Here is a 15,580-nt window from a genome sequence, read left to right as displayed (position 1 = left end):
CATGTGACCTCGGAGCGTCACTCACATGGTCAGATTACGTGCGCGTTCACGACACGAGCTGCAGGCTGTGAGGAGTTGTACGACGTCGCTTACTGTGTTTTCATTTATTGTTTTTAAGTCTTTTTTACTTGTGATTTATGTCTGAAATCTTATTCTGTTCACTATGTATGTTAGAAGTGTTATAATGTGATCACGTCTGATTATTTTAAGTTTAAGGTAGAACTACTTTCACTTAAAGAAGTTTGTGCAGCTCTCAGGGCTCGTGCTCGTTTTTATGTACAGAGAATTTTAAAGATGAAGAAATAGTTATATAATAACATAGTGTTGATTCTTGTACATTTAAGCCGCTTTTGCAGTACAGATAAAAGGGAATATGTTGACTTATTGGTCTTATTTTATTTATATATAATTACTACATAAAACTTTTAATCTAGGGGTGTAAAACTCTACAAATCCAGTGACGTTTGGTGATTTTCCTTGCTTAAACACACCTAATTCAACTCACCACCTCATTACCAGGTTTAGTACGTGTAGACCACAGGTGGAATATCACCAAATTGTGCTAAACTCTGGCTTTTGTCATGTACCCATACATTAAACCCAACTATATCTGTATAATCTCTTGAATATTTTGGACTACAATTACATAAATTAGCAGACCACACTATGACCATAAAATATGTGGAGGAAAAATGCCAAAAGTTTCTAAATGCCAAAACTTGCTACGGTCAGATGACATGACTAGATCTTTCTGATAACCATACTTTGGGTTTAGAACAAAATGATGTGATAATTCCTTCAATTTAATTAAACACCATACAGTTTTTTTAATTAAATCAACATAAAGAACACTCATTTAAAATAAGTCTCAAGGGGCAGTCATTTTCTGATTTTAATATACTGTGTATAGTACAGTACATATGAAGGTATTTTTTACAGAGAACGTTTTAAGTCAAATGTGAAAATCCTAAGATGCCACAAGTAAAAGTATTGCCAAATAATATGTACTATAGTTGGTTTAGCGTCAGTGTCTTTTGTGTTTAGAGTAAACAGTACTTTCTCCCTTTAGCATAAAACATGATTTATTTCATTGCTTGCGTTTATACATTAAGAAGTAAAAGAACTAAATGTTTGCAATTTAAAAGTATTTTTAGAATTGAGTTAAAGTCCTCAAGGTTCTTTTATGTGATCCATGTTATCAATATAAATCACTTTCTCATATAAATGCATAGCATATACAAAGTTAGGATAGACCTAATTTATTTAGAATAGCTTAGAACTATATTTCTTTACAAGAAAAGGCTACCATATTGTCACTAAACGACTAGGTAATAACACACGTAATCATTGGTAAATAGTTGTATTTAAATCTGAACTGATTTCGACGCATATAGGCCTACATAAAACGAGTTCACTTACGAGTAAACAACAATCATTTAATTCACCCAGAAAATGTAGCATGAATTCAGGTAAAATGTTCCAGTTAAATGCTAAACTGTTGCATGTTGCAACTTGATGTTGCATGTTGAATGTAAAGAATGACTGGAGGGGTGAAGGGTGTGAGGATGCAGAGGTGTGTGTGACATTACAGTTATTGGCGAATGGATAGAAAATCACTATTAGTGCCCTTTATTATTAACAAAAAAAAAATGTTTTGGCTTTAAAACGCGACTTACAGTATTTTCTTTCTTTCTTCTTTTGTTCTTTCTTTCTTTCTTCTTATAATTTTATGGTTAATAAAACTTAAACATGTCACGATATATTTATAATAATAATAATAATAATTTAATTATAATATAATTTATATAATTATAATATAATTGAACCACAAACACAAGGCATAAAAAGACATATCCAATCTCCAAGCTCTTGCTTTTTCTCTAACAAGTGCACAGAAAATTTACATAAAGTTTCAGAAATAATTTGTTTTATATAATTGTATTTTTTCGTTGTCCAGTTTTATTTCCATTTAATAAACTGTATGTGGTATAAAAAATTTAACTCACAAAAAATACACATCAAAATAATTTACACAGAAATGCTAAGTATTTGTTTCCAAGTTCTTGTTATACATATAAATATATATCAAGCTTGAATTTAAAAAATAGTAAAATAATTTTTCTGATTTGATCAAAAATATTGTTTTGCCAATCTTGCCCAAACTTTGTCATTTTGTTGATGTGGCACACTAAACATCTAAATAGGTGCAGGTCCTTAGAACTTAAAATGATAAAGTAGAATTAGCTTAACAACACAAAACACCATGAAGAGCCATGTAATATGTAATATATTTAACTCAACTTTTTTTTGGCTAAAATTGTCTTGAATTCTATTTTGCTACAGCCTACATCCTGTTTTCACCAGATGATTACATGTTTGTTCTGGCTTTTGTCGGAAAAATTACACCTTAAGTAATATTGTGAAAATTTAGATCATTTGGATTTAAAGTTTTACGATTTATTTTGAACTAAATAAAAATAATTTACCTGAAACGAAATGCCAGTAAGGAGTTTTAAGATTTTAGAATAAAGTGATGCTGTTGTTTTAGAAGCAAACTGTATTTAAAAGTAAAAAGAAATTCTGTGTGGACAGGGTTAGTAAAAAGCGTGGCAGTAAGCAAATCCAATTTAATTTAGCCAGTTCAGTGCGCTAAAAGAATGAAAGACAGAACAAACGCGCTATTAAACAAACGCGGTGCTTTTAGACGCACTTTTTCTGCTCAGTGTGATGAGAATGCGGAGGCGAAGTGGAGAGAGAAAGAGGAGCAGAGAAAGAGGAGCAGAGAAAGAGAGGAACAGAGAAAGTGAGAGACTGACTGATGGAAGGAGGTAAAACATCAGGAGCCAAAGAGCGTCTGATCAGTTTGAAAGCTCTTTTCTAAAAACTCGGCCCCACGCTGCTCTTCTTTGGTTCTGCTTTTTTAAATGAGTTTATCACGCCATGATGGGTTTGCCTCTGCCAAAATGTAACGTTTTGCCTCTTTTGTCCGGGCCGAGCGCCTCAATTGGGTCTACATTTATTATTTTGACCTTTCGTTAGCAGGGGACAGACTTCAAAGCACAACTGCTGCTCTGCTCGCTTTTCTCCAGACCTTTGTGCAGTTTCGATGTGGAGAAAGTTTTTCATTCAGCTCTTTTATAAGTTTTGTTCCAGGGGCAGAGAAGAAAGTCCACTTGAGGAGGATATTGAATGAAAATTAAAATCAATTAGACTATGGACTCTTGAGAATATACGGACTGTCTCCGTCTGAAGAAAACAGTGATCTTATAAGTAAAAGTGCTCTCACATGATCTAATAGAAATAAAAGACTTGTTTCATAATTAAATTCGATGTGCTCTTTTATGCCTGTACGTTTGATTAAAAATCATCAAACAAAAGCACTATTAAATATCCAAGTGGCAAATCCGATCTGTGCGTAAAAGCGCATGGTGTGCACATCGATTTTTATAGGTAGTGATGCAGCTTTGTCATGTATTTTTAATTAACGTTTAGTCCAAACATTCTCAACATCATTAAAACAATCTAAAATTTCTTTAACAGTAAATCTGAGTTAATTTCAAACGTGAAATACATTTTTAGCAAATGTAACGAAAATGCAAATAATAATAATAATGTCAGGCATATTCTAAAAAAAACTTTTCAGGTCATATTTCCTTTTATAGGCTAGTCTTTCTTTCTTTCTTTCTTTCTTTCTTTCTTTCTTTCTTTCTTTCTTTCTGTCTGTCTGTCTGTCTGTCACAAAAATATGATTTAGTTTATTAAATAGAATTTCTGCGCTAATGTTGAACTGCGCATTATGTGGAACCATAGAATTAAATTAAGTACATTCAGTAAACCATTTTGTGAGACAGTACAGTATGCAAATATTGAGTTTTTTTCTTAAAAATGTAAAAACCTAAAATATGCGCGCAGAGACCTTATTTATCAACCACACTATTACTGAAATATATAAGTGCACTCAGTGTACTTAATCTTTACGCAAACATAATAGGTTATATCGGCATAAAAATGAAACCGAATGACAATTGTATTGCGTTTTGTTCATTTGAAATAAATTCACATTTAAATTAAACCATTTAATGTAACCTGTATTTATTTCACGTCTTGTATTTTTTAGGAAAGAAACAGACTAATCAGACAGGCTGCATTTTTGATTGTGATGATATTCTTCACAATTTAAAAAAACAACTCAAATTTAACAATGAAATATTTAAACAGAATCCTTAAAACTGAGAATATGTTTCGAAACGCGAGAAAAGTATAATAACTGAATACATTTATAATAAATATTTCGCAACTCTTGAGCTGCATGACAACATTCAGAGCTATTTTTCGTTTTCTATCAGACTGGCGACTAGATGCTGAATTTAATACCAGCGCAGTTTTAGCGCCATCTAGCGTGTAAAACTGAATCCTGAGGAAATAATAAACGCGTAAGATGAAAGATTAACTCTTTTCATAGCTGGGTGATTTTTAATACATTTAATATTACCACAAAGCAACGTCCCCTATTGTCTTGCCCTCACTAGTCGCTTTCAGAATTTTCAGAACTACCACCAGACACCACCTCCATGCCAATAGAAAAGGTCTTTTAAGTGACCTAGCAAGAGATGTAAGCAACTAGAGTTTGCTGAAAGCTATTGGGACTCTCAGGGTGGGTTTGGTGTTAAAAAAGAAGAATGACTACACTGAAAAGAACCCAATTCCTACTGGTAAGTGTGGTAGAGGCCCTGGGTACCTTGTTAGGGTACATGGCATCATGGACATTTTAAATCTTCCTACTAAGAAACTAAAAAATGGGTAATCTTTTAATCTTCCAGCAGGACAATGATCAATGTCTTCAAATCAACACAAATATTAAGCTTCTGCCATGGCCATAACCACCTGATCTAAACCTCATAGAAAAATGGTGGGGAGTGCTAAACAGTAAAGTGCACAAGAGGGGACCTAGGGCCCTGGACGATTTAAAGAGATTCTGTGACACTATATTCTCCAATCTTATAAGATACTAAATGAGAAAATTAGGTGTTTTTTTATTGGAAAATGGATGTTAAACAAAGGATTAAATGCTGTAGTGCCAGTAACTGTGGCACATGTAGTTTAATTAAAAATCAGAATTTTTGATGAAAGTTTTTTTTCTTCTTTGAATAAATTTACTTTAATGTTAAAGATTGGATTTTTCTCATTTTTGTGTGAGATGAAGCTTATTTATCAAAAGGTGAATTACATATAACCACTTTCACTCATATTTACCAGGGGTACCAGGAAGGGATTGTAAAAGTAGTGAAACAAAAGCAGCTACCCTCATCTGTCCACAATAACAGTACGTAAAAATTAGGCATCCGACTAAGACAAAAGACAGTTAGATGAAATCCAAGATATCCATGCACAGCTTAAACAATCTGAGCTTTATTAGATAACAACTAAAAATTATAAACTAGAATTTCTCCAAGATCAACATTTTATTGGGTTTTTTTTATTTTGTGTTTTGAAACAATTTTACATGTGTCAAGTCATGATTGAGTCTTTCAGTAACAGCAGTGAATTACCAGGTAAATATATTAGTGTTTAAAACACACTTTATTGATATGACCTTCACTTGTCCTGAAAAACAGCTTTCCTCTTCTCAACAAATGCCATCATACCTTCTTTTCTGTCCTCCTGTTAAAGAAACATTGGCTAGGTTTTACATTTTCTCCAAAAGAGGTCTGTCATTTAGTATTCCTACTATACTTACTGTAGCAAAGGTTGCATGGAATAATCTCTTTTCAAATCGATTGCCTTCATTTAGTGTCAGTTCAAATGCTGAAAGCAAAAATGTCATAGAACAATTTTAGAAATGTAAGAGATTGTACATTATACATTTTAAATGCTGCTCAGTAGCACAGACACACATCAGTTCACTTAAAAAAGGACAACCTGGAAACTAAAAGAAACTTTTAAACCCCTAAAACATTTAATGCATGTTGTTTAATGCTGTTTTTTTAGCGCTCTAAATATACATAGAAATGATAATGATGGCTGAGGCAAATACACATATATACAGGGGTTGGACAAAATAACTGAAAAACCTGGTTTTAGACCACAATAATTTATTAGTATGGTGTAGGGCCTCCTTTTGCGGCCAATACAGCGTCAATTCGTCTTGGAAATGACATATACAAGTCCTGCACAGTGGTCAGAGGGATTTTAAGCCATTCTTCTTGCAGGATAGTGGCCAGGTCACTACATGATGCTGGTGGAGGAAAACGTTTCCTGACTCGCTTCTCCAAAACACCCCAAAGTGGCTCAATAATATTTAGATCTGGTGACTGTGCAGGCCATGGGAGATGTTCAACTTCACTTTCATGTTCATCAAACCAATCTTTCACCAGTCTTGCTGTGTGTATTGGTGCATTGTCATCCTGATACATGGCACCGCCATTGGATGCACATGGTCCTCCAGAATGGTACGGTAGTCCTTGGCAGTGACGCGCCCATCTAGCACAAGTATTGGGCCAAGGGAATGCCATGATATGGCAGCCCAAACCATCACTGATCCACCCCCATGCTTCACTCTGGGCATGCAACAGTCTGGGTGGTACGCTTCTTTGGGGCTTCTCCACACCGTAACTCTCCCGGATGTGGGGAAAACAGTAAAGGTGCACTCATCAGAGAACAATACATGTTTCACATTGTCCACAGCCCAAGATTTGCGCTCCTTGCACCATTGAAACCGACGTTTGGCATTGGCACGAGTGACCAAAGGTTTGCCTATAGCAGCCCGGCCGTGTATATTGACCCTGTGGAGCTCCCGATGGACAGTTCTGGTGGAAACAGGAGAGTCGAGGTGCACATTTAATTCTGCCGTGATTTGGGCAGCCGTGGTTTTATGTTTTTTGGATACAATCCGGGTTAGCACCCGAACATCCCTTTCAGACAGCTTCCTCTTGCGTCCACAGTTAATCCTGTTGGATGTGGTTTGTCCTTCTTGGTGGTATGCTGACATTACCCTGGATACCGTGGCCCTTGATACATCACAAAGACTTGCTGTCTTGGTCACAGATGCGCCAGCAAGACGTGCACCAACAATTTGTCCTCTTTTGAACTCTGGTATGTCACCCATAATGTTGTGTGCATTGCAATATTTTGAGCAAAACTGTGCTCTTACCCTGCTAATTGAACCTTCACACTCTGCTCTTACTGGTGCAATGTGCAATTAATGAAGATTGGCCACCAGACTGGTCCAATTTAGCCATGAAACCTCCCACACTAAAATGACAGGTGTTTCAGTTATTTTGTCCAACCCCTGTATGTCACACAACCACAAATCAAACAGCCAAAGAAAATAAAGACAAGGCACTGCAATATGCATTTGTTATAGAACAAAAATACACCCAAAATGGACAGTGTGCTACTGAAGGCATTTTTTTTTCACTCACTCACTCACTCACTCACTCACTCACTCACTCACTCACTCACTCACTCACTCACTCACTCACTCACTCACTCACTCACTCACTCACTCTTCTTTCTAGGGGCTTTATATGTAGTGATGAGGGCAGAAATCAGATTCCCAGAACATTGATGCTGTGCGGAATCCAGACTAGCAGCAGCCTAATAATAATTTCTATTATATTATGGGAAGCAGGGTATGTTTTTCTCCAATTTTTTATCACACCAAACAATGAGTGTTATGAATCCCCTGATAAAAAACTAGCATGCTTGTCCTGATGATAGTACACTGGCTCCACCTAGAGGTAGTTAAGTTTTAGCTAGTTGGATAACAAGAAATACAAAGCAAAACTCCCAATAGTCTAGAATGGTTTAAACGAATAAGAGACTGTAAGCTAAATCGTCTACCTGCACTAACAGCTTCTTTGGCCATGGCTGAAACAAGTTTTGAATTGCTTGCAATTTTTTCCCCACACTTGACTGCTTCTGACACCAACTGATCCACAGGAAACACTTTACTCACGAGACCTACAGAGGCAGCATGTCATTACAAAAGCTGAATATGTATTCTCTACTCAGTTTATTTTAAGATACAATGTAATTAAATAATTACAGAATTCTAAAGAACACACCAGCCTGTTTGGCCTCCTGTGCTGAGATTCGGTCTCCTGTAAGAACCATTTCCATGGCCAGTGATTTTCCCACTGCTCGAGTGAGCCTTTGAGTACCACCAGACCCTGTGCATGGGAGGTCAGATAAATACAAGTCCAAAAAACAGTTCAAAACAGTTTCAGAGACCAAGATATAAGAAACTATGCTCACCTGGAATAGTCCCCAGTAAGATTTCAGGCTGCCCAAACTGTGCTTTTTCTCCAGCGTAAATGATGTCACACATCATGGCCAGCTCACAGCCTCCACCAAGCTATGAATAAAAAGGTTTAATGGTTAACACAGAACTTGCTCTTGATTAACAAAACTAGTGAAAACCCACTTGTGTAAAAAGGAACTAAATATGAACAGTCAAAGTATTTACATACAGCAAATCCATTAACAGCAGCTATAACAGGCTTTCTAACAGTTGACACTTTGTTCCAATGAGCCAGGAAATTGCCACCAAAGCACTCCTGAAAAGTTCTGTCCTGCATCTCTTTAATGTCTGCACCAGCTAAACAAAAAGAGAAATGGATGTGAATCCATGCTTGGCCATGACTTTGCAAGGCATGGGAATTAGATAATTAAGTTGTGGCCACAACTTAGTAAGGTGTAGGAATCACAGATGCAAAGATGAAATATCTGGTTTTGGGTTAAAACTTGCTTACACAGAGAATTAGCTTACACAAAACCAAGCTTACCTTTCTTGGACAATCATATACATTATTCCCCTCAAGAGTATTTCTATGATTCTGTATGTTTTATGTTAGCTGCAGCCAAAATAAAAAAAGATTGTGTTGCCAAACCTTAGCTTACCAAGTCAGGGCCACAAATTATTTAACAAGGTTCAATCAAAGATGTAAATGTGCCCTCACAATAAAACATATACTTGGATAGTCTTTTGTATACCTGCAAAGGCTCTTTCACTGCCGGTTATGACAACTGCTCCAACCCCAGTGTCTTGTTCGAAGCCATCCAGAGCTTTACCCACCTCCTGCATTAAGCCATCACAAAGGGCATTCAAGGCCTTGGGCCTGTTTAACTGAATGAAACCAACATTCTTATTTTCACCTTTTTTGTCCACCAGTATGTACTGGTACTGACCTGTAAAAAAAAAAAAAAAAGATGAAAAAATTATATCAGAATAAAACTGTCCATGTAATAAGATTTTTTTTTAAATACATCTTTTAAAAAATTGCGTTTTTTGAGATTTTGGTCAGTGTTTAAAATTACATAATATCTACAGCTTTGTCAGCTACACATTCACAATCCCCACATAAATCTTCCATTCTACCACAGTCCTCAAGAACTAAAGTTTATTTTGACAAATACTGTGGCAAGAAAAAGTATGTAAACCTCTTGGAATTTTATGGTTTTCTGCATTAATTTGTCATAAAATGTGATTTGATCCTCATCCAAGTCAAGCGTATCGACAAATATAATGTGCCTAAAAGAATAACACACAAACATTTTGATCTTTCATGTCTTCATTGAGAACAACCATAAAAACATCATAGTGCTAGTGGATAAAGTATGTGAACCCTTGAGTTAATGATCTCAAAAAAGCTAATTGGAGTCAGGTGTTAGCATACCTGGAGTCTTGTTAAGAAAATGAGTTTGGAGGTGTGGACTAGAGCTACTTTGACTGATAAAAACCACTTAGACTTTTTGAGTTTGCTCCACACAAGAAGGATACGCGTATGTAAGCCATGCCTCGCCAAAAAGAGCTTTTAGAGGCTCTACGATCAAAAATTGTTGATTTACATAAAGCTGGAAAGGGTTACAAAGTGATTTCAAAGACTTTAGAAATTCACCAGTCTACAGTAAGGCAAACAATCTACAAATGGAGACAATTTGGGACTGTGGCTACTCTGCCAAGAAGTGGGCGCCCCGTCAAAATGACCCCAAGAGCACAACGGAGACTCATCAATGAGGTGAAGAAACAACCCCGAGTGACAGCCAAAGATTTGAAGGCGGCATTGGTACAGGCTAACATCTGTGTTCATGAGTCTACAGTTCGTAAAACCTTGAACAAGCAAGGTGTCTATGGCAGGACACCACGAAGGAAGCCGCTGCTTACTAAAAAGAACATTGCTGTACGCCTGAAGTTTGCAAAAGAGCACACTGACACTTCACAACGGTACTGGCAAAATGTTTTGTGGACAGATGAAACTAAGATTGAACTATTTGGAAAGAACACGCAGCGATACATCTGGCGTAAAAAAGGCACTGCACATCATCATGAAAATATCATCCCAACCGTCAAGTATGGTGGAGGGAACATCATGATTTGGGCCTGCTTTGCTGCATCAGGGCCTGGTCAGCTTACAGTCATTGAGGGGAAGATGAATTCCCAAGTGTATCAAAAATTTTTACAGGATAATGTGAGTGTCTGTACGCCAGCTGAAACTCTGTAGAAGTTGGGTGATTCAACAGGACAATGACCCAAAACACCGGAGCAAGTCCACAACAGAATGGCTTATGAAAAACAAAATCTGCCTTTTGGAGTGGCCAAGTCAGAGCCCAGATCTCAACCCTATAGAAATGCTATGGATTGACTTGAAGAGAGCCGTACACATGAGGCATCCAAGGAACATGACAGAGCTAAAGCAGTACTGCCAGAAAGAATGGGCTAAAATTCCTCCTGAACGATGTGCAGGTCTGATCCACAGCTACAGGAAGCGCCTGGTTGAGGTTATTGCTGCCAAGCTGGGGTCAACCAGCTATTAATTCCAAGGGTTCACTTACTTTTTCCACTACCACTTTGAATGTTGAATGAGTGTGTTCAATAAAGACCTGAAAGAAAATTTATTTTTTTGTGTTATTATTTTGGGCACATTATATTTGTCAATACACTTGACTTGGATGAGGATCAGATCACATTTTATAACAAATTAATGCAGAAAACCATAAAATTCCAAGAGGTTCACATACTTATTCTTGCCACTGTATATGCTCATTTAATTCTGTGTTTTGTGTGTGTCTATTTGAAACTTTGATTAATTAATTTATTTATTAATTGTGTTTTATCACCGCTTTATGCTGGTCAGGGCCACGGTGGGTGCAATTTAAAGGGGTGAAAGGTAGGAAACAGGCTGTACAGGTCGCCATTCCATCACAGGGCAAACAAACACATCAAACACATACACACGCACACAGTCACACCTACTGCAATTTTAGTATCTCCAATTAACCTGACTGCATGTCTTTGTACAGTGGGAGAAAACCGGAGTATCTGCATGAAACCCACGCAGACACAGGGAGAACATACAAACTCCACACAAAAAGAACCCAGATCACTCCACCTGGGAATCGAACCATGCGAGGGGCCAGTGCAAACCTAATTGTACTTACACTGTACTGGAGCTGCTGTAACACTTGAATTTCCCACATGGGGATTAATAAAGGAATCTTAACCCACCGAGCCGCCCATTTAAAACATTTAGCAAATATTCCGTAAAGTGTTTATGTAAATAAGCTCCTGGTTGTGGCCATTGTTCGCTGATGCTGTTTGTCATTGTTTGACATGCACTATCATGACTTCTAAGAATATATTTATTGTATATTGGAATTCTGTTACTCAAGTTGCTTTAAAATAACTTAAATATCAAAATGTAAACTGTCAGAGCTATTTAATAGCCATATTTTAATGTTATTTTGTTAGCCAACTTTATTAAGCTGTTAGCTTTGCTATGCACGTAAAGGCTAAAAGACTGGTAACCTTTAGTCAGCTAATGTACAATAAACATTAGCTAGAGAGAAGCTAGAACGGCTAACTAAATGTGCACCTCACAAAAGCAAACTGCGTTACCTAAACAAGCAATAAACAATTAACAATATAAAGTTCCCCATTGTTATAGCTAACTATTTATAACTACATTCTTGGTGTTTATTAGCCTATTACGCACGGTTAGCATGTAACCCGCTAGCCACTGGCAACGCATACGCTTCCTGAAGTAGCAGTACGCACATTCAGTAGTGGTTAAAGTGACATTGAACAAGGGACAAATGCATGTGGAAGCATGTATCTTCATTTTTACCTGAGCTGCAGTGTCGGATAGATACAAATGCAGACGATAGTAGATTGGCCGGTTTAAAAAGTGATGCAGTCGTTCTACAAAAAACAGCCATTTGTATTAGTTGAAAAGCTGAAAGGCACGCTTGCACAGATCTAGTTGGACTGGGAGTCGATCAAACGAGTCGATTCTTAAATTCCAAGAATAAAGAATCAAGAGTCGACTCCAAAGTTCAATGTCGTTCATTCGGCTATAAATGCTTTGATTCGGCTCAAAAGGCGTTCAAAGAAGTCGGGGTCTGGATCTTACGCAACTCCTCTCGGTGCTGGCAGTGAGACCTAAGCCTGGGTCAAGTATTAACAAAAAGTGACATATTTAAAACTAATTAAAAATAAACAGACAGACCACATATTTCCCAGTTGTTTTTATTTGACTAGTTACTGGGATTATTAATTGAAGCTGATTACTAAATATTTTGCACACATGGAAACTGCCAGTAAGGTGAAAGTAAACCTGTAAACAGAGAACAGTAAACATTTAAATCCTGATTCTGGTACCTTTGTCTAATACAGAAATACCCAAAGCACACATTTAATTAACTGCAGTGCAAAGCAATGCACAAAGAGGGCACCCCTCTCATATTTATTTATTAAATTAAACTTACATACGGTAGCACGCCCTTTACTTTCATATTTATTTACGCAAATATTCAACAGATTAAAATAAAAAAACTAAAATTATTTGTAAAAAAAAATTGTTTTGTGATAAGGGTGGGTGGCAGCCACCATCTGGGGTCTATCTGTGCAAGTATCTGCTGCAGTGCTAAGACACCCCTAATTAAATTCTTGCCAGCTAGCTCTTAGACACAATGTGGCAAAGCAATGCTGTCTTGACTGTACCTGTGAAAGGTGTTGCAAACAGTGAGGTCTGACCCCAATGCATTGAGACTGATGTCTAGAACTCAACTGCTTGATTGACACTGCATTTTTAGCACAAAATGCTTAATGTCCAGGGAGCTGTCTGGTCTTTACCAAAACCATATTGATAGGGAAACTAATGCCACCTAAATGTATACTCCAACAACTGTATGTTTTATGACTTTATTAAATGGTACACTGGCACAGCAGGTGCAGGTAGTGATTTTCCACACAGCTTTAAACTTCACCACTGTCAATATCTATTAGCAGCCTAAATTGTATTTTCTGTGCCTGTTTGGGTTTTCCCCCACCCAAACATGGTAATAGCTGAATGTGCTGCACTTTCCGGGTTGGTCTCTTAATGGGCATGTGTGTGTTCTTAAATTACAATGTTGATATTTGTGCTCACAATGTTATTGATAGCGGTAGCTTATTAACTACGTTTAATGACTAAAATTGGGAGTAATAGGTACTGAATAAATGATGAATGTGTTTATTAGTGTTTTTGATGCTGTCCTGCTGTGTCATCACTGCTTTATTTTTTTTAACACAGAGCTGAAACATGAATCTGTACAGCAAATTCTAATAAAATCTGATCTGATTGGTAAAGCTCACTGAATCAGTGTGAGGTGCGACAAGTGCTCTGCTGGCACTCAGTAAGGAAGTGTCTGCATAACAATGTAAAGAACAACAGCACTACAACAAACATGAACAATGTTGCTTTACAAAGACTAAACAAAGACCCAATTGTTCCAGGAAAGCTAAATTGGCCAGCAGATTTTAAACCAAGTCTTGGCCGAGCAAGATAAGCTGATTTAGGAAAGATAAATATGTTTATTTAGGGTTTGCTTTATGATTTAGGAAATCTTTTTTTGCTGTTCAAGTACATCTTATGTTCTTTACAGCCAGGGGTCTGATAGTATATTAGTTTGGCAATATGCCATAAAATATTTCTTAAATGATTTAATGTTAGGGTATCCTTGCATATACAATGACATTACATAGAAGTTCATTCCAAATGGTAGCTTCAACACATCATTAGATTCTCACAACAGGGTATCCCACTTGAAAATACCAATAATAGGTAATTTACTACTTGCTGGATATTTTTCAGTTATTAAACCAGAAATCAATCAGAAAATCAGTATAAACAGATCACGCAGATGCAGGTATATGAAATACTGAAACACATTTATTTGTAGTTAATACCATAAAGCAGCAAATATGTATTGCTTAGTCATGTGATTTGTGTGGTTTTATTTAATTCTTTACAACTGTTGCACTTATTTCACATACAAAAAGTGCTTTATCATCACTAAATTTCTTGAATTAAAAATGCAACCACAAAAACACACAAAGCCAATTTCTACACTTCAAGCATTCAATAAACATTTCCAATAAATTGTGAAACCACACATACCATGTCTGAAAGAATACACTAGCTCTTTACAATAGGCCACTGTTTAAATACGTTAAACACACAAGTGATATTTTACACAACAGTAAAATGCCAAATTACAAAATATCCAGTATAAAAAAAAACATCAGACTTATGCTATGCAATTTAAAGATAACTAAAAGCATGATGATGTAAACTAGTAACACTTGGATTAAATATCACGGTCAGTCACTCTTTTAATTACATTAAATACAAAATAATTATGTACATCCAAATTATATACATCCAAAATTAATAACACAATAGTCTACAACCAGTGGTAAAACAGTCCAATTCATATCATTCAGGTTGTTTTTTTATTACAATCAGAAAGCAATGAACTGTGAGGCACTGAGTCAGTACATCTGTAGACCCCAGAGAACAATTAGGATAATAGGGAGTGTGATTTCATAAAAATATCCACAATTATGGGGTTTTAAATATGGCAAAAGTGACAAGACAAATGGCTGTTATCACACACAAAGCTGTGAACTGTGAAATGATATGACTCTTATTTATAAAGTAGATAGTCATGCTTGTACTGTGACAAGCTTGCTCGCTCCCTGTTACTATTGCGTAGTCATTCAAAAAGCCCTACAGAACCTATATACAGTGAAAAAGTATTTGCCCCCGTCTCGGTTTTTGCTAGCAAATTAACTAGTTAACCAAATTTAATAGACAACTGAATTAAATTGATTACTACCAGACCTGTTAAATCATTAGTTTAAACATCACTTAAATTTATTCTGTCTGGCAATGTGAAGCAGACCAGATGGTCTTAAAAAGCAGCATGATACCATGTTAAAGAGATCCAAATACAGATGCAATAAGTAATTGAACTCTACCAACCTGGAAAGCGCTACATTTAGATTTTCAGCATTTAGCAGACGCTCTTATCCAGAGCGACTCACAGAAGAGCTTCCATAATAAACATTTCCTCACTTTAGTTTAAGTGGACAACAGTTCAAGGATAAAAATCTGCTGGAACTATGTAAGAACAAAGTTTCTTTAAGAAATAAATAAATAAGAACCTTAGTAAGTACATGTTAGTTCTCAGCTTAAGTGCTTAGTAAAGAGGTGGGTTTTTAATCGTCTTTTGAAGACAATGAGAGACCACAGTGAAC

The 15,580-nt window shown here is 36.4% G+C and overlaps 1 protein-coding gene across 1 annotated transcript; it reads right to left on the bottom strand.

The window, feature by feature from the left end:
* Positions 1-5,381: 5,381 nt before the first annotated feature.
* On the bottom strand, positions 5,382-12,268 carry echs1 (enoyl CoA hydratase, short chain, 1, mitochondrial). The gene is made up of 8 exons (XM_062994855.1): positions 12,126-12,268; positions 8,995-9,189; positions 8,472-8,599; positions 8,257-8,356; positions 8,067-8,171; positions 7,843-7,962; positions 5,738-5,805; positions 5,382-5,661 (listed from the first exon to the last, which is right to left on the bottom strand). Exons 1-8 carry the CDS (start codon positions 12,214-12,216, stop codon positions 5,596-5,598), a joined length of 873 nt encoding a protein of 290 aa, XP_062850925.1. The 5' UTR covers positions 12,217-12,268; the 3' UTR covers positions 5,382-5,595.
* Between the last annotated feature and the right edge of the window lie 3,312 nt (positions 12,269-15,580).

This window comes from Trichomycterus rosablanca, chromosome 5, assembly GCF_030014385.1.
Source record: "Trichomycterus rosablanca isolate fTriRos1 chromosome 5, fTriRos1.hap1, whole genome shotgun sequence".
NCBI classification, from domain to species: Eukaryota; Metazoa; Chordata; class Actinopteri; order Siluriformes; family Trichomycteridae; genus Trichomycterus; species Trichomycterus rosablanca.
The sequence above is the reverse complement of the archived record's forward strand: the minus strand, read 5'-3'. Positions and strand labels throughout refer to the sequence as shown.

What these genes read in the sequence shown, in the direction of transcription:
- echs1 (XM_062994855.1), bottom strand. Translation starts at nt 12,216, where the DNA reads ATGGCTGTTTTTTGTAGAACGACTGCATCACTTTTTAAACCGGCCAAT. An exon ending in TATCCGACACTGCAGCTCAG is followed by an intron (nt 9,190 to 12,125) that starts GTAAAAATGAAG and finishes TTTTTTTTACAG; the next exon opens with GTCAGTACCAGTACATACTG. An exon ending in ACAGGAGGCCAAACAGGCTG is followed by an intron (nt 7,963 to 8,066) that starts GTGTGTTCTTTA and finishes CTGCCTCTGTAG; the next exon opens with GTCTCGTGAGTAAAGTGTTT.